Source organism: Perissodus microlepis, chromosome 19 (genome assembly GCF_051167445.1).
Source record: "Perissodus microlepis isolate ML-2025 ecotype Zambia chromosome 19, ASM5116744v1, whole genome shotgun sequence".
NCBI lineage: Eukaryota > Metazoa > Chordata > Actinopteri > Cichliformes > Cichlidae > Perissodus > Perissodus microlepis.
In genome coordinates this window covers 5,228,480-5,254,498 of record NC_140479.1, presented here as the reverse complement: position 1 = coordinate 5,254,498, position 26,019 = coordinate 5,228,480, and the positions used below count along the sequence as shown (strand labels likewise).

The 26,019-nt window shown below is 41.2% G+C and overlaps 1 protein-coding gene across 2 annotated transcripts in view; it reads left to right on the top strand.

The window, feature by feature from the left end:
- Positions 1 to 26,019, top strand: part of akap6 (A kinase (PRKA) anchor protein 6) — a 217,805-nt gene that overhangs the window by 41,974 nt on the left and 149,812 nt on the right. For both annotated transcript variants that reach the window (XM_084914965.1, XM_084914966.1), the window contains exons 4-11: positions 2,640 to 2,749; positions 3,246 to 3,387; positions 3,628 to 4,269; positions 5,098 to 5,454; positions 5,872 to 6,012; positions 6,109 to 6,249; positions 6,356 to 6,616; positions 17,919 to 18,041. In XM_084914965.1, the coding sequence (XP_084771091.1) occupies positions 2,640 to 2,749; positions 3,246 to 3,387; positions 3,628 to 4,269; positions 5,098 to 5,454; positions 5,872 to 6,012; positions 6,109 to 6,249; positions 6,356 to 6,616; positions 17,919 to 18,041 (1,917 nt within the window). The remainder of the gene's footprint in view (positions 1 to 2,639; positions 2,750 to 3,245; positions 3,388 to 3,627; positions 4,270 to 5,097; positions 5,455 to 5,871; positions 6,013 to 6,108; positions 6,250 to 6,355; positions 6,617 to 17,918; positions 18,042 to 26,019) is intronic.

Genomic DNA, 26,019 nt, shown 5'->3' with positions numbered 1-26,019 from the left:
CATTTGAATTCAGATGTCCTGATTGAGAAGGACGTGATTATCAATAAGGTCGTCATGGATGCATTTTTTATCTCTCAGCCGTAAAGAGCTGATGGGGTATTGTCATCACCCCACCCTGCAGGTGGACACCCAAGTTTGTGAATGCGATAACTTGAGAATAAGGCAATATAGGTTTTTGAAATTCAGACCTTAGGCAGATTTACTAAAAATCTTGGATGAGTTTGAATCCCAGTGACCTCAAATGTCAAGGTTATATGGTGAGTTTTCTGAACATCACCTAGGAGTTTTAAATATATACCATAAGTGCATCTACTATGAGGCTGAGGTGCATCACTGGCAGTTGCCAGTAATTTTATGACTGCATTAGAAATCAAGAACCTAAGATCAGAATTGAGCATGCAAATGCACAATCAGCCCCACAGCCTAGTTAGTGAAGTTTAGACTTACTGTACTATAAAACTAGTTGGCCAGTAAGATGTTAGATTTTTGTTTTTTTGATCAGTTAGCCCAACAGCAACTGCTAACTACAGCCTGACTGGTTTCCAGACTCATGCTGGACTTGAATGATACAAATGGACTGAAAGCTGGCTCATGTGCCGCTCATGTCAGACTAAATCTGACAGACACATGTGGGCCAGAATCCGCTCACATTTGGTCAGCTGGAGCCAGAAAACCGACAAGTTCACTAAAACGTCAGCACTGTTCAACACCTGCATACTAAACTCTGCAGTCATACAGGCCACATGAAAGTCTCTGTGCTCCGCACTCTGTGTTTGAGCATTCATGTTCACACTGACCACAAGCTGGTATGCAACCTGATGCAGCGGCACTTCACCCCACATACAGTAGATACAGATTTATTTTGGAACACTGCTAAGCAGGTCACGCTGTTAGCCAAACTAGCATGAGCCAAGCTGGCAGCGTGTGTGACCTACATTCTCACATGCCGAGCGGTGTCCTAATCCAGGCAGTAGCAGAGCAGGAGGTGTTGTGTTGTTCAGAGAGGTCACCATGGAGCAACACAGTGACTCAGCGGCTTGAGGTGGATGTAAAGTAGCCGCAGTGGGTTCAAAACAAGGTCACCTGCTTTCTAAAAAGGTCATCTAATTTTAGTGCGCACTAGTTTCCTTTCTGCAAAGCAGTAACAACAGAGTTAAATGGCAAGAAAATACAAAACTTTAATAAAAGTACATAAAACTGCTTGCACATGCTGTCAGGAGATAGTTTGGAAAGGTGCTAAAGATACTCACAGACACAGTTTAAAAGTCATTATACTTAATGTGCATTTAAAACACCAGTGCAGTACAGGCTGAGCTGGTTCACGTGCCAGCTATGAAAGTGCAAACTTTCTCAAGTTCAACAACTGTGAGGAAAGTTTTGCACTTTCAGAAGGGATCAATAGAAACATTTTACAGTTAAATATTAAAAAAATAACAAGACTTAATAAGTTCCTGAATCAGTACATCTTTGTATGTAGCTTAATAAAAGGTCTTAAGATCTCTATACAGCGGACACAGATATTTTTCAGACCTGTTCTCACTCACCGATCGTGTAATTTTGTTGGATAAATTTGTGGCAATTCTTTTCTAGAATGAAGCTTGAATTTCTGATTTTTGCATTTGAATAAACAGATCAGATCACCTCATTTGGCAACAAGGGGATTGTAGTTTAAAAAACACAACCACTTCTGAACATCTAATGAGATGGAAATAGTAAAATAATTGTATCTTACCTCAGACACACAGCGAGACGCTGTTCCAGGTGTGTCGGTTCTCTGGAATAAATTCTCTGGCTCCTCAGAAGTTGTCCCAAATCTGCCCACAAGAGCTCAAACTGCCCCACTGACATCCTGACATATGTACAAAAGCAGCCGTGACACAGCTTCAAGTCGTGGCTCGAACCGTGAAATGAAAACGCAACACATTTAGTGTATATAAATGTTACACGACACGTTTGGAGCTGAAAAATCTGGAATTTCGTGCCGCTTTTTCACAACGTGCTCAGTGTTTAATGGTCTTAAACAGTGCTTTAATTAGATCATGTTGTTTTTTTGTAATTACAATGATTATCCCAATGTACTTCCGAAACACCACCTCTAACTACAAACACACACATTTTACAAAAACTGAAGTGTTTATGCTTTTGAGGCAGAATTTAGGAAGCACTGCATTGTTGAGATACACAAGTGGGTAATTTGCATGTTCATCACATCACTAAACTTCAGTTATAAAAGTCTGTGACAGCTGATGTTATTTTAGCCCGGAGTCCGTCTGTCTGTCTTTGTGCATCTGAGCGGGTTTACAGCTTCTGAATTTAGTTCACCAATCTCAGTCAACAACAAGTGTGATATAGAGCCAATGTTACTCCCCGAAACACGAGTTTTCCATGTTTTTGCACACAAACATGGAACTGGGCCCTCATGGAACTGACTCATGGTTAAAAGGGGAAATATGACATCCTTACCAGTTCTGCTTTTTCAGCAGTAGTACTCAGCAGATTTTTTTGTTCTATAGTGCCTCTAGATTTATAGATACTAGAGTAACTGGGGTCAGGTATGGCTTGTATATGTGTTTGTATGCTTATTACTTGATCACTTTTCTGATGTTTCATGATTTTTTCTCTTGTTTGTGTTACTATAGGACATCTGTGAGGATATCTCAGATCATGTGGAGCAGATTCACGCCCTGCTGGAGACGGAGTTCTCCCTGAAACTACTGTCCTACTCTGTTAACATCATTGTTGACATCAGGTTGGTCTCCACAAGATGAGACATACTTTAAATTTCAGCACACAGTATACAGCATAATTGTAAGAGTTACAATGTAATAACTCTATTATGTAGGTACTGGGTTAAAAAGAGTAGAGTAATGGATATAGCTGTTTTTAACGCCCAGTTGCTCATTCTGTTCATATATCTAAGACCTACTATTAATTAATAATGGGTGCCCTTTTATTACAACAGCTCACAATCTGCCCACAAATCTAAGCAATAATCTGAGAAAGAGGAAGTGGTGGGAAAGTATTTAATATCTATGTATGTACAGTATACTGTTACTACAAAATGTTACAGTATAACCCTGAAGAAATGACATTGCATGTTTTGAGTAATGGTCTGAAACATTAATGATGCAAAGCAGAAATGTAAGAATGTTAAAAACAACTTCTTTCATAGTCATCGGGTTTCATAAGAAATACATAACGATGCACATGAGCTATCGGTAAATGTTGTACCTCTTGTGGTTTAGGACGGTGCAGCTGCTGTGGCACCAGCTGAGAGTCTCGGTTCTGGTCCTAAAAGAACGTCTGCTGCAGAGCCTGCAGGACTCCAACGGAAACTACACCCGTCAGACTGACATCCTGCAGGCCTTCAGCCAGGACCAGCACCAGGTATCAGACACACAGACGAACAAATCTCATGTTTTAGACGCTCTTTTATTTTTAAATCAAGTATTTCTCAGCTCCAAAAGTTGCCTCTATCAGTGAGATCTCAGTGAATTCAATCAAACAGGCTGACTGTGTTTGGAATCACACTGAGTAATAATAAAGTAATAAATACATTTGTTAAATTTCCTTGTTCTTTCACAGTGATAGTGTCTGATACATTAAAGTGGTTATTTCTTCATCTAGACCCGCCTGGACGCTCTGACAGAGGTAGACGATTGTGGTCAGCTGACTATCCGCTGCAGCCAAGACTACTTCTCTCTGGACTGTGGTATCACTGCCTTTGAGTTAAGTGACTACAGTCCTAGTGATGAACCTGAGGTCCGGGTAGCAGAGTCTAATAGTGAGGACACCCTAAAGGAAATCAACCAAACCCAAGACCCAAACCAGGAACCAGGATCTGAGGAAAGTGGAGATCTGTCAAACCACAAAATCCATAACAGTTTACCGGAACTCTCTTCTCCCAGTGACTCAACAAACCATAACCCTTCTTCATCTATTTTGCCCACAATGCAATGTGGCATGCCTAACCACAATGAAAGTGCAAAGCGCCCCCTGCAGGGTGAGTTCCACAGCACCGAAGTGTCACCCACACAACCATCACTTCCCAAGAGAGCTGCTATGTTCCTAGATGGAGCATCCAGGGTGGAGGACTCAGTGGGAGGTTCGGAGAAGGTTAGCCCAGTCTCAGGGATCCAGTTCCAGTCTGAGCTGAGCCGAAGCACCCCGTCTCTCATCTCTGCCTCTCCTCCAGACCGCTCCAAGTTCTGGTTGGAACTGGACTCAGTTTATCCGGAAAATGTTTCACAGTCCTGCGAGAGCCTGCAGGTTTGTCCTCCTTTGTCCTTTGTTTTTTCACTTCAGTAACAACATTTATAAATGAAATGAGCATAAATCCAGAACTGCAACAGAGACATTTTTAACTATTATGAAAATTACATGTACTGAAGATTTGCCAAAGAAAACCATTTGTTCAATTTCTGAAAAATAAAAACAAAACAGTAAAAACACATTTATTCGACTTCAGGCAGGACGCTTAACTTTCGTAAGAAAATATTGCACCAACAAGCAATAAATAGTTAATGTAACTAATCTTTACACAGATACAGCTGGATATAGATTTGCATTTAAGGAACACACAACTAATTTAAAACTTTCACAATTCACAAGGATATATTTGAAGTAATACTGGCTAATAGCAGAACATAAAGACCATATATTTTAATAGCTCAGGAGACGTGTTTGTTTCTTGGGGAACATTGAGAATGTCACAAATATAGTATACCTGCAGCAAAATACAAAAACCCCACCGCCTACACAGCAGTAGGCATCCTTGTTTGCTGCCTCAGCGGTAAACTGTAGAATGTAAGTGAGTTGCAGTGAGTTGTTGATGGCTGCATCCACAGATGGGTCTTGTAATAAAACAATGGACTCCAGCTGGCGTCACGACTATCGCCGTGACACAGAGGTAGCCTCATAACCTGAAGAGACAGAAGGATCTCTTGTTAAACCCACACATTCTTCTGTTTTATCTTGCATTTCTTCCTATTGAGATAGAGATGGCTTTTTATTGATGTTAATTCTCTTCCACTATATGTACCCAGTAAACATAAAGAGCTTCAGAAATGTCATCTTTAACTCAAATTTTCATTACAGGTGATGAATGGGTGCAACATACGTAGAAAAAATACAAGCTCCAGATACGGAGGACGCTCAGGTGGGAGTGCACACAGGCTTCTGCCTGACCAGAGGAGCTCCTCTGGGGCCAGACCAACCGCTGACGCCCCCCTGCCTTTGCAGGACCTGAAGTCTCAGAATGAAACATCAAATCAAATGGAGAGGATGCAGAAGGAGACACATACACATAGTGAGGGAGACTCTGATTCCTCCTTGCCTTCTCCCATGAGGGAGCAAGCTCTCTCTTCAGACTTGGAAGCATCAGGAGAGGAGTCGGACCCCCGACTGCCTCGTAGCAAGGCGGCGGTCTGGATTGTAAAGCGCCAGGGTCAGAGGGTGAGAGATTATTTCCTTTGTTTAGGAGAAAAGTTTGTGTTTTGTGCAGACAGAGAAGGACAGAGGCATATTACAGAGCATTTGTGTGTGTGGTAGCATTTTTCTCAGATTAATTGGAATTATTTGCCATCTGAAGTCAGTCTAAATCTACATCTATTCGTTTTCATTTCTTTCATTTTGATTAATTTATCATGTTTTAAAGTAGTGGAAACTTTTGTAGTTGATGTCTTCTCAAATCACAAGCATGCAGTACTATACTAATCACAATTTACCTGCAAGTATTCAGTTTAAATAAGAGCTGAGATCAGGAACTATGTGGTCAAAAACAGAAGACGAGGTTAGCAAGTACAGAAGTTTGACAATTGCGCATACTCAATGTTCCACTGTATGTTTATTTCCTACTTTCTTGTCTGATAGGGTCCCCAAGTCTCATCCAAAGGCAGCCCAGACAGGGAGCACTGGTATGGGTCAGAAGAGTTCCTGGCTCTCCCTGCTCAGCTCCGCAAAACAGAAATGCTTGCTATGAAACTAGAAAGTCTGACTCAGATCGTCCCCTTGGTTAGTTAACAACTAGGATCCTGAATACTGTGTCTGACTGTCCATCATTGTAATCTAAACTGCAACCACTATTGCTCTTTTTACATCTAACTGCAGAGGCCAGGTGGCTCTACCCAGGATGTGGATGATTGGGATTTGACTGAGCTCAACCCGGACTGGGATGTAGGAGAGAGCGGGGACAATGTGAGCAGTGTAGTGGATAGTGGGGAAGACATTCCTTCTCCTCTGCCATCACTGGTATGAAAATAGTTTCTTTGTGTGTTTTAACTCCAAACCTCCCAAAAAATACTTGTTGAAGCTGAACGAATGTTCCAATAATGTCGACTTGTGCATCCTCCTGCAGGTTACTCGCAGGCGAAACCTGCTTGGCCGCTTTAGCCCCAGTTCCTCGAGCGATGTTGCACCCTCCCTGGACGAAAGCATCGAGTCGGGCCCGTTAAGTGACCTGCAGTCTGAAGAGGATGAGGGGCGAAGGTCAGCAGAGCATCAGCCTCCGCTGTCCCTGCCCCCGTTGAGAGGGCGTGAATGCGCGTCTCTGGTGCAGCAGCTGCTGGAGGACATTCAGAGTCACGACAAAGACCCTGATATCTGGAAGAAGATTGAGGTATTCCTATCTAGTCTTCACGTTATCTGTCTGTGTTCAGGCTTTGATACATATGTAGCTCATTCCCTCTACTGTCATTTACAAGTTTGGGGGCATTTCTCATCCCATGAAAATGAGCTTTCCTAGAAGCTTCATTTCATTTTTGTTCTACTGCAAACATCCAGCTTCACACTGAGCACCAGCTTGGTATTTTTTACCTTCCTAAGTATCCTCCGATGCTCAATCCAATACATTTTTACACCTCTGACTGTATTAAAACAGTAATATTCCTTATTAAAAATTACTACCTGTAATTACTTTTAAGTCTGGGGTGGTAATTTATGCCAGCACAGTTACATTGCAGTGGAATTTCTCCTGCTACTTAAGGAGAAATCCTTCTTTGTCTTCATTTCTGATGATGACGCCATGCAGTTTTCTATTTTTCCGAAGATACTGTAAGCAAAACAACAACTCTTAGGAATGTTGACTGATTTCTGTTTGAGATATTTTGCTCTATGATTGTGTGGGCGGTTTACTCTTTAACATTTCGTCATCATCGCGATTATTGGAGCAAATTATTCTGACTTATTAACCAGTCCACACAGACAATGTTTTTAACCTCCATCACTGAACGTACAGAGACTCGCCCACACATGACTTTAAGTGTAGTCTATTTTCTTCCATTAATACTTTTACAACCATATTTTTTGGACCATAAGGCGCACCGGATTATAAGGTGCATTAAGTGAAACAAAATAGTCAGATAAGTCAAACTTTACTCAACTCATTCTTCTTGCTTCCTCCACTTCCGTACCATTGATTCATTAATGTTGAATTCTCTCGCAGCTGCTTTATTCCCATGTTGTTGCAGTATATTAATGACTAACCTCATATTGTGGATGGATTATCTCAGTTTTTCGCCTGACTGAAGTTTAGTCCGTTTACAGCATCCTGCCATGCGACTGCATTTGTCCCTAACCATCGGGAACCCAACTTTTATTGAGTGGAAAAAAGTTAGCGTTCATCCTGCAGCTTCACTGTTTATGTTATGCTAACATAGCTTTGTCTCTAGCGATCACGTAGCACATCATTATATACCAGCTAGCCCAACTTCAGTAACCCTACAAATGTCACAGCTGTTTAGTTTTCTGTCTTCATTTATGTTGGAAGTGACAGCTGAGCTGTACGTTTTAGTTTTTTCAAAAATCTCTCAGTCAGAACATGATATGTCATGTTTGGGTGGAAACTAGTGAGCTAACTTCCTGCTAACTTCTAACTCCGTTAAATTTAATAAATTCTGTTTTCATGGATACCTGGATGTTAAACTTAATTGTTACACCTGGTAAAGCAGCAACGCTGATGATTTTATTAAAGGTGAAAGAATTTAGACAGTGATGCCGCGGTGTTCGTTTGACTTTGGGACCTGAAGGAGACTACAGTAGCCGTAATGCTTCGACAATCCATCAAGCAGTGCGGCTTCGTAGCATATCAAAGTTGTACTAAAACATTTTTTGACAGACTTTTGAGCGCCGTGTACCACATAAAATCGGTTTGAGGTCAGTAAGCCCAGCAGAATTCATACATAAGGCGCACCGGATTATAAGGTGCACTGTCGATAAAAAAATAATTAAAAAAAGGATTTTAAGTGCGCCTAATGCGGAAATTATGGTAAGTCATATTTTACATAAGTCATCCACAGCAAACTGTGCAGATGACATAATTAACTATTGATCTTATTACAAGCATCGACATTTCTGCACTCAGTTTAAAATCTGTGTAAAAGCACCTGCGATAGTAGGAAGGGTATTTGAGCATAAGGGATATGTTACTTGCACATTTTTGAGGCCGCCTTTAATGCTAAACGATATTTACAGATTTGTGCATAACATATGCCAACATCCAGTTGACGTGTTTTTTTAGGGTCTTGCTTTTTTCAGCAATGCCATAAACAGGCTCAAGGTGTCTGACAGGGAGGCCGCCTGCATAAGATGTTCACTCAAATAAAGTATAATTTTAAAAAAACAACTAAAATAAATAAAGTTCAAGAGAGTGAACAGGTCATGTGGGCCAGCTCTTACGATCTGGAAGGCCACAGTGAGCTCAGTGAACCTACAACGTCAGCCAGTTATCAGTAAGAATAGGCCAGGACTTCCTTGTGATGTGGGCGGGGCATAACACAACAACTCCAAAGTAGATTTTGCCTGTACCTCAATAGAATGGCTCAAGGGTGCTAAACTAACCTGCCAAAAGTAAAACTTGGAATGTTTGTGTTTCACTGCTGTAGCTGGTTTTTACTGCCAGTCTGTGAGATAGATCTCTGCACTTTCATTTAGACAAAAGATGACAAGTTGAAACAAAATCAGTCCAACATCCACTTTTGCCCCTTCAATGAAGCTACCTTGATGGATTGGAAGGCTAGTATCGGATTGTCCACTGGCCCTGCTAATTCATCACCTCACTTCAAAAGGTCACGTTTGATTGGCAGGCAGATTATTGATGAGGTTTGCCTGGTGAACTAATCAGTCATATCTGTCATATTGAATATCGTGAAATGCCAATAGCTCTGGGGATAAGTTCCTATCATGGCTGCTTGTTTAATTAGTGCTATAAAGTGGCTCTGTCGCCTTTAATATTTCTTTATTGTTTTATTTTACTCAGGTTTATTTCACTCTCTCACCTTTATTGCCTTAATATTACAATTCTTAATACCCTCGACTCCCCAGGCAACATTTTACTTTGCTGCTGTAACATCTCAGTTTCCCCTCAGGGATCAATGAAGTTCAGCGTGCCCATCTTATCTGGTGCTAGCCGGGTCAGAAGCCCACCTACAGAATTGGACAGCTGTAATAAGATTAACAGTGAGAATGGTCAGGGTCCTTTTGAATCAGTCTGAGAATTAAAGTGTCAGCTCTGTGAGGGGATGTCCTTGGAAATGGGGATCAGTGACCCGGAGGGTTATAAATTCATTCCCCACATTAAATTCTGTCCTCCATGTTACCAAATTGGCCAGATTGGCCGTAATAGTGACTATTAATGATGATTTGACTGTTGAAATGTCAAAGTTGCCCTCTTTTTTTCCTTTTCCTTTTTTGATGTCAGTCTTTGGTAGAACGCTGGTGCTGTAGTGAACCTCCTGGTCTGCAGCATCCACTTTGCATGGTCTTTGCATCTGCCACTGTTGGTTTCCTCTGGGTTTACATGCCTGCTACATTAATTGGTGATTCAAAATAGGTTTTTTTTGCCCCAATAATAGACTGGTGAGTCTGTGTCTCAACTTATGACATCTGGGAGATGCTCCATCCTCATGTGTTAACTTAAAGGAAGACAAATGGGAATCAAATCACAATGTACTAGTAATTTCAAAGTGTCCCACAGTGGTGTAATGTTTCCCACATCCCTGAGTATGTGAGGATCTGCTTGGGTATGAGGGATGTAAATTTCATGGTCAGAGGGTGAATTGTGTTTGATGCCTTGACATTAGAAAACATTGTTTTAGCTCATGGTGCATTCAGGCTTTCCCTGAATGTTACTAACAGGAAGGAATAATAAAAAAAACGAAACCGTTTCCTTTCTGTAAAATCACATTCAGACAACACCCGGCGCAGAGCATTGAGTAAAAAACATGTAACTCCAGAGAGTTACAAAAATAAACAAAGATTCATAATTTTGGATTAAAACATAATAAACAAACACAAAAAAATCCTCCCAGAATCAGGAATTATACCCTGCTGTCTTGCAGAACACCTTGTGTTAACCACACACACATAAGCACACACACACACACTCCTCATTCCTCTCTGCTCCTGGGTAATTAGCTGATTAGCTGCTTAATTAGCAGCATGTAATCATGGCGATGGATGAGCTGCCTAATTGAGGAAGTGAAGAGAGGAGAAGGAGCGTCTCAGTGTGGAGGGTGACATTCTGTCTCTCTGCAAAGAGTCTCTACTGAATACAACCGAGCAGATTAACATAGAATGAAAAATCATCCGTCCAGGGAAGAGAAACTGTGGAAAGATCACTGTTGGAGCAGAAATGAGTCAAATCCAGGAGCAGAACACGAATATAATACGTCCGGCACCTCTCGTCTTCTCGGGGGAGAAGCTCATGGTTGTGTTTGCAGGTGGAGTTGAGGAAATTTGATTAGAGCAGAGACAAACTGAGTAGAAACTCTGAAATGTCAGTAAAATATAACAGGAAGGGGGCAGATATTTACCTTTATCCTCATGGATTTAGTTCCTTTAATCATAGAGGAACCATAGCCAGCATCACCTCACTCCAAAGGCGATGGAAAAAGGTGCTTTGACATACAAAAATTTTGACTTACGAAAGACCCTCTGGAACGAATTAATTTCGTAAGTCGGGGTTCCACTGTATATTCATTTTGAAGCTTCAGCCTCACGTCATTGTGTTGGGTTTTTGGATGATCAGGACAATGGAGCATTAAGTGATCAGCTAAGGTTAGCATGATTGATTAACTGTGTGGTTGCAACAGATCCCCATCTGATCTGCTACTGCTACTGACTCAGTATAATAAAATGTTGTAATTTCACTCACACAAATGTGAAGCATAAACTTCTTTAAACTTCACAGCGGGCCATATTACTTGTTGTAATTCTGCTAACACTGGTCTAGAAGGCGGCAGCAACAGAAACAAGGTGTAAAGATTTCTGACTACTGACCTTTCCACCACCTCCAGTTATTAGAGGAAAACGTGTATTGCCAGATCTTTTGGCAAGTTGTTGCTGGAGGTTGGTGACTGTCGCTAGGTGAAATTTGTTACAAGAAGGGTGCTCCACCAGAAGCATTACACCTGAGCAACTCATGGAGACACAGCTAGATTCAAATTACGAGTAATTTAAAGGTGTAACAAAACAGTGATCATTAATTAACCTGTTTTTGAAAGCTAAGCTGTTGAAGTGTGTATGACCAGGCTGTATTTATTATAGAAGCCCATGTTATGCCTCTGCACACAATGGGTTTGTACTAGTGAAGTAACATAAAAAATTGTAAAGTAAATTATTTGTTTTGACTAGACTGTAACTCCATTGAATCACAATTTTTCCTTTCTCCTCCCCACGTCAGAGCTTCACTCCTTGTTTCTGTTCTCTCCGTACTGTTGGACATGAATATTTTATCCTTCCGCCTTTGACCGTCTAGACATTGTTGTCTCAACCTTGACCTCCTCAACATTTGTAATGTCGGAACCGATCCTCTCATAATTTGTGTCCGCATCACGTAAATCTGCGGCTTGTTTCCTGAAAGTTTATGAGACCAACGCAGGAGAGATACATACTCAGAAATCCAAAGTTCCTAATTGCGCTGTGTGGGACATGACACGTGAAGTGGATTTAAATTCTTTAGAAAAACTAAAAGCTATAGAAAAGCTGATGGAGAAACAGCCCATTGGTTAGATAAGTGTCCTATACATCATGTGATCACATCGTGTGCACCGCCTGGGCCAGCGTCAGCGTCCTCAGTGTGAGGTGTCTGTGTGTTTGGAGGCTCTGCGGCACGCCAGCCTATCTGCGAGCAGTGGGAGACAGACAGACAACAGACTCACATCAAGAATCGTCTGATTGGCCCAGCAGGGGGGTCAGGGACGCCCACCGACAGCAGAGAGGATAGGAAAATAAGAGAGAGGTGGAGGATGATGAGGCAGAGGGGTGTTATTCTCTTCTTTTGTGCTTCTTTAGATAAACAGGGTAAGGAGGAGGTAAAGGAAAAAGTGACAGAAGTAAATTTGTTTGCAGCCTGGTAATGTTGATTCTGAACACTTTATCACACGGCCACTGATTAAAAGCTGATAGAAAATACACATTCGGCACATACTAATTAGGGTTGTAGGAGGAACATAAAGATAATTTTGTGTGTAGCTGATCTGTACTGTGACCTTTTCCCGTGTAAAAGCAATCAGTGCAGATTCCTCCGTTAAAGAGTTTATGACACAAGGTAGTAAAATTTGCCACAGAAGCCAGCATATTGCTAGAAAGCCATGTTCTCATTTTCATTATTGGAGACAATGCAGTATATTACAGGCTGACAGAGTATCCCACGAGCTCTCGCTTTTGTTCGATTTAAACCCATGAAATGTGCACATTGTCATTAATATGAGCAGCAGGGCTGTCGTTGTTGGTCTTGAGTGTTTTTTTCTTGAATGAAAATTAAGTTAAGCCACATATAATAAAAGTTTTTGTTCTGAGAGTTAAAAGTAATTACTCTATGAAGCTGATATGGCAGATGTTTAGCTTTAAGTCTGCAGTGACAGAGTGGAAGATAAATATTAAACATAAATAAGAGCCAACAAATATTTTAGAGATTCAATTCACACATTGGACAACTACTCTCATGATGTGATTTGTTCCTTATGACTTATAACAATGCTTTGTAATGCAACCAACAGCATGGTACTGAAAATACTCCCTCTGATGCAATTTTCATATTTAAACATTCATCCAGTGGAGCAGATTGGACACTTTAGTGGGCCAGTTTGGTCCTGTAATGCCTCTGCTCTAAAGGAATGTTTGACTGACTATAACACCACTGTTGACTAGATAACCATTTCCACAGCAGCAGAGAGCTGGATAACTGGCAGTGGTGGGCGGGGCTTTACCGGGACGATATTAGAGATGCAGTCAGGTGTGAGAGTTGTCTTTTTACTCTCTGTTAATTTGGACATCTTTCTTTCTTTCCTTTCCTTTCCTTCGTCCTTCCTTCCTTCCTTCTAGGCGCACTACAGATAGACAAATTTCTAATAATTAAAAAGGCAAAATGAAATTCCATCCTAATGTACCGTGGAGACAGCTGCAGTCCTGTCCTGTCCAAATATTCCTCAGAAATCAGCTGCGCAGGTTCCATGTTTTATATGACAAATAATTTTAATGAAACTCTAATCAAAATTTCCTCCCCTCGAGTTCTTTAATTTCAGCGCAGCGGTGGAAAAGTGTTTGGTGTTCGAGTTAGTCAATCTAATAACGTAGCCTGCTGTGGAAATGATCCATCTCACCTCAATCCCCCAAAATGTTTTTGGAACCCCGCTCAGAAAAGTCATCATTTCATATTTTGTTCTGGTTTTTACCTTCACCAGGTGCTGAAATTTTGTTAAGCTAGGATGCCAGTCATCCAAATTCATTAGCTTATAGCTAAGAGCTACCATGAAGGTTAGCATGTCTGTTTTCTTCAAGTATGTGGTGCACGACCCAGAAAGCCTTGAGTCCCAGCATTCGTGTGGATTTTAACCAGGTACGTGGATGCACTTGCAAACCGTGCAGCCCAGGGCCATGAACAGTGGCATATAGAGAAGAGAAGTTTAATATGTGTTCAAGTTTCACCTGGCCTTCAAGACAAATACAAGCAATGTTTGGGTTGTTAAAACGTCAATTATACAGTTAAGTCATTTGAGCTTAGTCTGTAGTCTTCTAAGCCTAATGACCAGTATACAGTAGGTCATCTGTTTCTATAAGTACAATTCCATTATAGAAAAGTGATAACATTTATAAAATGTGATTGGCATAGAAGGTGGTTTTGTTGACCCATCCATCCACCCCAACCTCCGCCTTAAGCAGTCATTGTTGTTATGAAGCACTGGCTGAAGTTACTGTTGCTGTTTTACACATCTGCTAGAAGTTGTTTAATATTTCCACAGCAGTAAATCCTTTAACACAACAACTAAATTGTGTTTCTCTGCTGCTCTAACATTTTCTTTCTGTTTTTTATTTCTCCTTGTTACTTGAAAGATCATAAAAATGAGAACACTGGTATCGAATCTTAATTTCTGTGGACTACCATCAGTTGTATCTTGATTTTTGTTTGCTTTGTTCTCCTGGTGGAAAATCAGAGCTATTGCTTCTAACATATTAATCAGCGAAGCCAAATATCATCTGTCGGGAGTTTGAGTCCAAATCTATCAGCGTCGTCCTTCAGAAAGCCTCGTCAGCTGAGCGGTAATTATCCAGCGGTGAAGAGCTGAACCACAGGAGGAAGAGATGAAGCATAATATCAGAGCAGTTATCCAGGCGGCAGAGGATCAGATCAGGCGTTTCAGCTCCCAGCAGGCCTTTCTGCCCCTCAGGAGCCTCACTGGTTTAGAGACATCAAAGAAGCTGTAAGCAGCCCAGTGCATGCTGGTCGATATCCAAACCAGCAATACTCGCTCTGCCGCTGTTCGCGCCTTCCTCCTCTGTCCTTCTCACTCTTCTTCTCTTCAGTTCACCTCATTTCTTCTCATGGTTTACCTCTCTTCGCATCTCATGTTCTCATGCTTCTTTTCTTCTCATCTTTTCCTTTTCGCAATTCTCTCATTGATCTTTACCTCTGTTCTTTTTATCCTCTGATGCCCTCCTTCTTTGTTGCCCTTTTCCTTTTTCTCATTTACCTTTCAATCCCTTTCCTCTAACCTTTGCTTTGTTCTCTTCTTTTAATACTCTTGAATCTTGCTTTGCACTCCATCCAACCCCCTTGTCTGCTTCTTCCTACTTCTTCCATTCTTCCTCTCCTCCTCTCCTCTCATCAATACTTTTGATTTCCATATCTCCTCAATAACGAGCGGTGGAGAGATGGACAGAATCATATTGATGTGTGTGTGCTTTTTTAAAGGGTCACGGTTGTAATTAACATACTGCTGCTCATTTGGTCAAGGTTTGCATCTCATACAGACTCACATGCAGACACACGCTCTCTCACACTAACAAACACACTATACATATCTATAATAGTAAACCAACACACAGACATCACTGTGGAATAGAACGTGTTCGCAAACGCACATTTTATCATCACACTAAGCAGACACACCTATCTCCATATGAGTTCACACACGTATAGATTTGCTACAGCGATTTGTAGGCGAGGTGAAAGCGTGGGTGCACAGATGTGGCAGCTCAAGTAATTTCCATCAGATTTACCTTCTCCCCACAGCCTCCTTCACTCTGCCATTAGTTTTCCAGATAGCTCTCAGTGAAAGATATGAAAACAGCGCTCAATGTATAAAATATTAGAATTGTCTTCTTGATGATCCGCAGTCACAGTTAAACCTGTTTTTCCAGATGTAATGTTTAAGGTCTGAGTGGAAAGAATGAATTTTATGGAGTTGCTGTATGTCTTCAGTTTTATGTAAATCACTTTCAGCTCGCTCTCTCTTTGCTTGATGTAGCTCGCACGCTCTGTGTAGTTCGATTGGATCCAGGCTACATAAAATTCAGGTTGCAGCTCCAGTTTGACCTGTGCGGGGTTGTGTTCGTAGTGGATTTCTCTGTGGAAGCAACTATGCCTGTGGTGGACGGGCTAAAGCTACAGACTGCTGAAATATAGATACATCAGACATGAATGTCAAATCAGTTACTTGCAAATGCGTTCACCCGTTACATGAGGTTATAAGAGCTGGCCGAGTGGTGGAGTTACAGGCAGGTGCAGCCTTCGCCCCCCACGAGCTCACGAGACAAAATAAGGCAGTTAAGGGTGGTCCTTCATGTGAAATAAACTTGATCCAAAGAGTAGAAGAAAACTTAGCGATCAATCAAAAAGAAAACCTAGCGTAGCCCCATGGCTAAGTGCAACACTGATTCCTCCTGAGGGACCGGCTATGCTAAAACTACACACCTGGAGCTGTTATTGGAGAAGTAAACCATACATGTCCATGCTTATTTAAACCACATGCATAACATGCTGGCTTGATTCGTTAAAATCGTCGAGGTGAATGTGCAGCCTGCTCTTTCTCGGTTACTCTTGAAGTATTTTCCCATTCTTTTTGTTGGTCTCCCTTCCAAGCGTCGCAAGTCCTGGACAGCGAGTGTGAGTTTTAGCTGGGCAGAACTGTGCGGATGCAAAATTTGTATCAAACACCCTTAATGCTTCCCTTTTGTTTTTGTCTCTAAAAGAGGTTTAAACACTTTCCTTTCTTCTGTCTGATCCTTGCTTTGCAATCCAAAGTGTTTACTCCCCCTTTCACCTCCCTTTGAAGACTCTTTGTTCTTCTTTTAAGCAGTCTCTTCTGTTCCTCTTCAGGAGTGAAGTGGATTTAAAGACAGAAATCGATACTGGATCAGGTGCTATTTCACATGGATTCTGTGGATTTTCCTGCTGATACATTTCACATCATATGGAAGAAAAAAAGGATGTTTATGCAATTTAAAAAAACAACAAAATTTTTGTGTGTTTCATTTTTTAGTTAGATTAGTACAATTCTGGTGTGGATCATCAAGTTTTAGGCTTCCGCGCATCATAAATCTCCCTGTTGGCCAGTAGATGGCAGTAGCTCTCCACTGAGTAACAAGCTGCTGCCTTCTTTTTTCCCCCCTATCTTCTGTCAGTGTGTACATCTATCTGTGTACTCCCATGAAGGGCAACGTGCCAGTGATGGAGACATACGTGTTCAGCTCACTACAGTCATTCATACCACTTCATCTCTTTTGATCTCTTTTCCTTCTGTTCGTTCTGGCTCTGTTCCCCTTTTCTTTCCCCAACTCTGAGGTTTTTGCTTTTGCAGCCTTGTCTCTTCATCAGTCTCTTCGTCACTTCTTACTTTTCACCTGTCTGCCATGCACTAGTGTCATTTTTCTTCTCCTCTCTCTGTTAAATTTTCTTTCCTCTCACTTCTTCCTCTTTTCCATCTGTGTTTTGATTTCTTTTCTGCCTTTATATGTGTATTTTTAAAATCTTTTCTTGTCTTCCTCACCTGCTTGTTTTCGGTCTTCCTGTTTCGTCTGTCTTCTCTTTCCATGCCTTCACTCTCCTCGGTGCATTTTTGCACATCTTTAAGTCCTTTGTTTGTATTTTCCTCCATATATCTTCCTCTCTCTTTCCATTCTCCTTTCCTTGGTATTTGTCCAAACGTGTGTTTACTTGTTTCATCCTGTGGGTCTCGTTTTTGTTCTCTCTCTGTCCTTGAATTAATTCATCTGGAATCAGTTCTTAAACACCAGCCGGGCGCTCCCTCGCTCCCCCCCTTTTGTTTTTTTTATCCTTCTCTTGTACTCTAATCCTGTTCTCTTCCAATCTGTTGCTTTTTCTCCCTTTTCTGCCTTTCCTCTCCCTGTTGCATGCCATTACCTGTTGGACTTCTTCCTTTCTTGTTTTGATGTGCTTCTCTGCCATTTTCTGTTCAAACTGTTTGCTGTTTTGTTTTGCTCCTCTCTTCCTTCCTCTTTTTACACATTATCGTTCTGTCATCTCCCAATCCTCTGAAGTGTTTAGTGTGTGTTGTGTTGTTCTGATGCCTTTCCAGCAGGCCCTGAACATCAGCATTTATACATATGATTAGTTTTTTTTGTTGTTGTTTTTGTTTTTTTAAATCATAAACTGAATTCTCTCTCTCCTCCCTTGTCCCCAGTATTTCGTGCACCAGTTGGACGGGTTCATCTCGTGGCTTCAGGAGGCGCTGGACAGCACAGAGAACTGGATTCAGCCCAGACAGGACCTGGATAGCCTGAGGGTATACCTCGACACACACCTGGTGAGAGCACCAACACTCACACACTTGCCTTTGTTTCTTTCTTTTTTTAAACGTATGTGAACCCTCATTAATACAAAGCAACCTCTGCCTCATCCCTTAAAATGAGTCTAAGCCCTCAAATAGAAGTGATAACACCAAAGGGTCTTCATCGGCATTGCGTCATTGTGTTCCTCGCAAAAATTCAAGCGCATGCACCCACCGTCAAGGCTCGCACACATTTGAAGAATAAACGTACACAACTGCTACGTGCAAGCACATCTGTGCACACATTCCACACACGCGGTTGCATAAACACATATTTGCATACATGCATATGGATGTGCCCACATGACACGCACGCACACAGACACACACACCTGTCTTATTTTCAGAATCGGTTACTTCTAGCTGCAGCTATTGGAACCCGCTTCTTCACAATCAAGCAACCAAAGCTGGTAAAGCGATGATAGGACTGTTCTCTACTTTGTCATGTGTTATTTCAGTAGCCCTACTTACGCTGTCAAAACATATCAGTGACATCAGTGACAGAGATGGGAGTCAGCACAGCAAACAGAGCAAACAAATGCTGCTGAGAAAAGAAAAGACAAGACAATGAGCACTGTCCAAGCTGTGTCATCAACACTCAACCATCACCCTTTAAAAAAAAACAACTTTGTCTTAAATGGAATGTTTCTAAAAAAAAAAAAAAATAGTGCATTAAAAACTTTAGTGTTTCTTATTTGTGTCATTTATGAACTGTTACAATAGTGGATTCTCATAAAACATGGTAAACATTAAAGTGATGAGGTCAGTATATATAAACCTTCCCAAGTTTCTGTTCAGACCTTTTGTTTGTGAGGGAGAAGAAAGCTAACTTTAAACGCCTCTTCCTTAAACTTGTTTTTGGATACTGGATGAATTAAAGTGCTGCACCAATGCCCAGTAGATCATAAATAAAGTTTACTGTAAAATATTGAACCCCCACACAAAGCTGCTCTAGTAGAATCCAAAAAATAAAAATAGTGAGCATAATAGACTTTAAAACAAAGTGTGGTTTGGGGATTGGCATTCATGTTGTGATTTTACTGTGAGCCTTTGTTGCTGAATGGCTGCCCTTCACAAACCGCAGGTGGGCGGGGCTTCTGCAGAAAAATATGAATTCATTTTTTTAAAATTTATTATGTCATGCTAATATGAGAAAAAAATGGAAAAATGAATAACAGATGGGAGATACGGGATAAACAGACAAATTAAAATCCATCCACCCATTCATCGTTATAGGAAAAGCATAGGTAGAGAATTAAACTTGTTACAACTAAGGCAGTGAGACTTCTAAGAAAGGCTGATTTATTTCCTTCAAAACAACTATTCTTGAGCTGATGTTGACCAGTGCTCAGTTCAACAGATATACTTACTGGCTAAGGGGGTAGAGGTCAAAGCTTAGGATTTTCTGCCACCTGTAAACACACACAAATGGTTTTAGAAAGGGATAATTGGAAAATAACAAACCCTGGAATGAATGCAAGCTCTCATTTCACTGTCACAGCTTCTTTTTTTGTGTTCCAGTTTGTTTTCATCTACATCTCTTTTTTCTTCCTCCTTCTGGCAAAATCTTTCCTTTATTCCTCTTCCCACTTTATTGTTTTATTTTCTGATCATCTGCCCCTCCTTTTTCTCTCCTATTTTGTCTTTTTTGTCCTTTGTCTCTCTTCTTTTTTTAAAAAAAAAACTCTGTCTTTATCTCTTGTCTTCTTTTGTTTACTCTAACAAATAGGAAACAAAAAGGCTCAAATAACTCTGCCTGTGTTTTGGTAATTTACTCTCACACATGCTCTGAGATAGATCAGTAAGTGCTGCAACGTGTATATGAGCACACTCGCACATACACAGACACACACAGATGAGGAGCACTTTGGCAATTACTCACAGTCTTTATGGCAAACATATGGGCTGCACGCACACACACAAACACAGAGGAGCACTCGTTCAAGACTACAAGACATGAACATGCATATCACATCAATGTAAAAATCCCGGTGTTGCCCAGTGCTGAGCATGTGCACGCGCACACACACACACACACACACACACACACGCACACACCACCTTCACCGGCAGATTGTGTTTGCATTAAAGTATATAAACGCAGATACATATACACAAAGACGGGCATGTGTTTTAGCACACGCACACACGTAGAGGTGCTATTTGCATAAATTTGCATGTTCCTAGACAGATTTCCAAATCAGCATCTCCATATCCGTCCCTGCAGAACAGCATCCTGCACGCAGATCAACACACACACACATAAACACACACAGTATTTTCTTATCTAGATGCACTTATTTGTGCTGTATCTGTGGGTGTGTGCGCGTGCTTATTTGTTGGTTTGTTTACACGTGTCGACTTTGTTGTGGTTGCCAGCAGCGCTAACGTTAGTGGCGGTTAGCTTCAATTAGAATTCCCGGCTCTTAATTGGCGCGTCTTGTTAAATAAAGCAAAAGAGGATGAAAAGGCATCGCTAATAGGACTTTGAAATGCTACACTGTAGATAGCATGTTAGCTAACTGACTCTGTGTTTGTGTGTGCGTGCTGGGGTTGATAGTCACACTTGCACTTTGTAGTTATTCGTGTGTGTTTGGGTGTATAATTGTGTGTGTTTGTGTCTTTCGTTGATTACTGCCGAGTAGAGCCAGGTTCTGTCTCGCTTCCCTTTGTCTTTATATCTCTCCAGTCTTTCTCTGACAAAATGTGTTTACATTTACAAGACCTTTAAGACATTTTAGAGGAAATGGAGCTGCTGAGTAGATTAGGATTGATGGCGGCGTTCTACACGCCTTTAAAGTCACAGGCAGAGAGTCTGTAAGAAGACTTAGGTGCTTGAATCCCTTGGCCATAGTTTTTTTTTGTGTTTTAAAATATCTAAAACCTCCATGAAGTCATGAATTAAAATTCCAAAGGAGCAATAAGGAAGGCCCATTCAACAGCACTTGCTCACGAAACTCTACAACAGAGATGTCAAACTCATTTTACATCGTGGGCCACGTACTCCCCACTTTAATCTCAAGTGGGCCAAACCAGTAAAACTGCCCTTTTTCTCAGTCTAAAAATGTATAACTACACATTTAACCCTGTTTAATGTAAGAAAAGAAGTGTTATTTCAGTAATACGACAGTTAAAAGTCCAAAATCGATGCCCTCTTTTTACAAAGCTGTCCAGTGGACCAGATCGAAGTCTTCCTCAGCTCATTCTGGCTCCTGGGCCTTATATTTAACACCCGTGCTCTAGAAGGACCACGGCAAAGTGTGTGAACTAGCAGCAGAGGTGGCATCTTTACATCTAATTACCCTTAAAATGTAACGTCAACAGGGCTACTTAAAGATATTCCATGAATATCCTGGAATGTCTTAAACATCCTTCAGGTGCATCCTACTTAGATTCCTATGACATAATGTGTGACCTGCCTAGCTACTTAACATAGTCACATCCCAAGAAAATCTGAAATTCAAATGCAAACTCAAGAGAGCTATAATGACCTTTACAGTATAACTATAAAATAATATTTTGGTGAGTGTGTTTTAATCAGTAGCTTGGAAAGCTGAAACTAGGAATAGTTGTCTTTTAAAACAAATTTAAAACATGGATAATTTGATGAGCAGTTCAAGTTTTTTGTCTTTTTCTAAAGGCTCAGTAATTTCTCAAATCAGCCAGCTGACTGCTGGGGACTACTTTCAGTGGCAGATTATTTCACGTTTGACGTTCTAGCGAATATTTGGCCCTGGGGCAGCATGGTGGTACTAAATAAACTGCAGTCTGTGTATCTGTGGCAATAAAGGAACTGCTCACCCAGTGCAACAGTGGAGCTCACTTCATTGGTGTTTTTAAAAAATCATTTTTGCACAAAACAGTTCAATTGCAAAGATGAATAATAAGACATATCAGGCTTTTTATGCAGTATCTATTTGCATTGCTTGTTTTTCTTTTTCATGCTATTTTATGACAATCAACAACATCGAATATCTACTTTCATTATGCTTTACTTGACCAAAGTAAGTCATGTGAATATAGCTTTCAGGCGACAGGATTGGTCTTTTTTCTCTTTCTGTTTTTCCATTTCTCTGTCTCACACACATACTCACACACTCTCTCTCTCTTTCTCTATATTGCTTTCTGTGCCACACATAAACACACACACAAACACACACAGCTCCAGGGCAGCAGTGGGTGGAGTGGAGTTGCTTTCCCAATTGAATATTTGGTCCAGCTGGCGTGTCTGTGTGTGTGTGTGTGTGTGTGTATGTGTGTGACTATATGTGTGTTTTAGGGCGCGTGGAGCGAATAAGCACAGGTCTTTCCGGAACCCCGGGGAGATCAGTGAGGCAAGAGGACACTAACGCACACTCATGCACATGCACACACACAGACACACACACAAAAACACACATACGCACACACAGGCTGCTCTTTGTAAGGCGCTAAGAGATGGCGGCCAATGAAAGGCCTATTGATTGGGTCTGATGGGCGATCCAGGCCTTTGAATCCCATTACCAGAAGTAACACACTACTGGTGGCAACATAAGGGGAGGAGATATATATATATATATCGAGAGAGGGAGAGAGAGAGAGGAGAGTGAGAAATGTCTGAGATTGTGTTCAAGTATAATGTGCAAAATTAACAGACCACCACTTCAGAACATATTCATTTAGCTCGCCATCATCACTGAAGCATTGAAATAACAGCAAAACATCTGAAATCTTTCAGATAACAAACAACAAAAATATCAACCACAGTTGACTTTGAGACTACCCCTATACCTTCATCCAATTCAGCAGGAAGACGAGGATTAGCTGCTTGTAGTAAATGAAAAAAGAAGCAAACACCAATGAAAAAACAAATCTAAGACCACAGATTTCCTTGGCTGGACTGACAGTAGGGTGTTACTAATCATAATCATGGTAGTAAACAAAATAACCTGGAAGTAGTTGCACAGCAAATATGGGGACATGGCTCTGACAATGTCTGAACCATCTTCTGCGACCAGCTGAGGTGAGGGGAGGGAGATGGGACAAAAACACATTTTGAAGGCAGATCTGAAAAACGTACTGTAGCCATGTAGGCTTTGTATTCTCAGTGTGCGAAGGTACTATAGATGTGTAAAGCAACTAGCCATGAATATGTCTGTGAAGGTTCTCAGTCATCCAGGTCATCGTAGTCTAAGAAGCTCTTGACCTCTACATTGGGGAAACCAAACTGCCACTTCATGAACGCATGGCACAACATAGAAGAGCCAGCCGTCCTTTAGATGCCTGTCCATCTGCATCTAAAGGACAAAGGTCACTCTTTCGAGGATGCCAATGTTCACATTTTGGACAGAGAAGACAGATGAGGAGTGAAAGAAGCCATCTACGTCCACTGTGAGCGACCATCTTTGAACAGAGGTGGTGGCTCACGACACCAACTGTCTACCATCTGTAATCCAGTTCTGAGATCCCTTCACAGACGCCTTAACGCCCACTCACATCTTGGGCCATCCTACCTCAGGAAATCACATGATAGGGTGGGGCTAGGTTTCACAATGAGCTCACCTGAAATCTTGGTTGACTGTGACCTACACCCGTTTTCACACCTTGGCTCGTATGATTAGGTAGAGGATCATCAAGGGGTCCATCATCCTTTTGGGGGGACACTCCCACAGGGCTTAATTGGAGATTATGTATCGGAATTTCAGGAGCAGGACCACGCCTCCAAACACGCTCACCGGTTGTCATCTACATAGGTTCCCCCAGTTCTGCAAGCTGCTCATTCTTGTTTACGTGCCCCTCCCTCCCTCCTTGTTCTCAATTCTTTAACGCCTTCATTTCTATTTAGTGCATGGGGATCTGCCAGGCCTGGGAGCCATTGCCAGTCCCCTTCAAGGCCTTCCCCAAACCGCAGCTCAATTCATGTCAAAGCATTCACTTTTACCTACTAAAACGCTGTCAAATCTAAAATGAGAACGTGGGACCAGCTAGTGAAATCTGGGACTCTCCACCATTTGACCCTAGAACTTAAAAAGCTTCTCGGATGAGAGGTGAAATGTCTTCAAGCAACTTAAAGAAGTCCAGACACTTTTCTTTCCAAGCTCTTTAGACAACTAGCCATGTAATTAACATAAATTCTGTGTTTTCCAATAGTCCAGAATACACTCTTTCTGTATTTACTGTTGTTGCTCCCACTGCAGACACATCTTATCGCTGACTGGACTGAACATTCTCAGGTGGTTTGTAGAGATGCATTTTGGTTCACTTGGAGTTCAGTTCGACACAGCGTATTTCTATATGTATCCAGTATCTTGTAGGTGTAGTAGAGTACGAAGAGAGGGGAGTAGAAGGAGGAGAAAGAGAGTTGGTAAAGAAAACCAGTGAGGGGCAAGAGGAGGGTATAGAGTGGGCTTAAGAAGAGATAACGATTGAGGGAGACTGAAGGCGGACAGGAGAGTGAGAAGAAGAGAAAAAGAAATATAGAGATTGAGATGAAGACAGGAAGAGGAACAAGCCGTATGAGGGAGGTAGGGAGAATAAAATAAAGGGAAGTAGCAAAAAAAATGAAAGAGACAGAAAGAAATGTAACACAGAATTGCATTTCATTGCTTAACATGAAAGAAGTGTGCAAGAAAATTCATAACTACAGAAAACAAAGGAGATTGTAGGCCTGAGTGAATAAACACCCCCCCCCCCCCCCCAGGGGATCCAGTCATACTGCTATAGTTTCTGTCGGCTTAGTATGAATGGAGACAATTTGATCATCATTATTAAAAAGACTCTTTGATCAGATCTTGTCTCATCAACCCAAGCCTGTCTGCTGTATGTGTGTGTGTGTGTGTGTCTGATCAGTGCAGCTCAATACACCGTCTCAATGTCAAACCTCAATGTCATCTCAGCATCAGCACTGCACACCTCTTAGCGCCTCACTAATATGGCAGTGCTAAAAGCTAAATGATATTAGGTAGGCTTCTGAGGCCATCCTACTCTGTGCTTCAGGCTAATATGCTAATGCTAACAGGTAATCTGATCATCCAGGCTTTGAAGCAGCTCACCTCTCAACTGCACAATGTGTATGTTAATCAGAGCGGGGAGTCATAACATATGAGGCCAACAGCCACAGCCGCTGAGAAGTCTCCAGATTCACCTTCTAACTTTTAAACTGCGATACTGCTGATTTTGTATTGCTGTTATTCATTTTCTTATTTATTTTACTCTGTTTTGTTGTTTGTGACACGCATTTCATAAATAAACTTTACTTACTTATTTTTCTCACTCAACATAGATTGTCAGATGTTATTAACCAAAGATGCTGAACATGTGTTTGTGTGGTCTAAATATCCTTAAGCAAAGAAGAAAGATTTTTAAAGCCATAATATCAAATAATTGGTTTGACAAGTAAAGTTAAATTCAAGTTAAATTGAAGTATTTATTAGCATCTGCGTCCACTTTCTGCACCAGCTTGATAACTTGTTTGTTAGCTTTCACTGCTTTATCTCAACCTTCATTGCTGCTGGTGCGCAGTTATTAATTCCTGTTAATTTACTAAAAAGACACAAAGAAAGGCGGGAAGCAACAGATGGGAATTTACCATAGACAGTACCGTAATATCACTGATTGGTTTCTTAAGTCCCATTTCCAAACCTCAACATTTTCATTGCTACCATCTTGGTTTCAAACAAACTCTGACTAACTGTGAAACTGCTTGGTCACTGGCTAATGACTTGTCAATCACCAGTCATTACCCAAAGAACATCCTATGGATAATTTGTTCTGAGAGTATGACCAAGAATTACAAAACAGATTCCATTTTTTATTCAGTATGACCCAGAGTCAGAGACTGCGGACATTAAATTCTTCAGTAAAATATTTACAGAGGTGAAGACAGAAAGTTGTTTTCCCAGACTTCCATAGGAAACACAGCTGAGAGAGAGGGTGTGACAAAGGATGTGAAGGCTAGGTGGCAAATGGTGGGAAT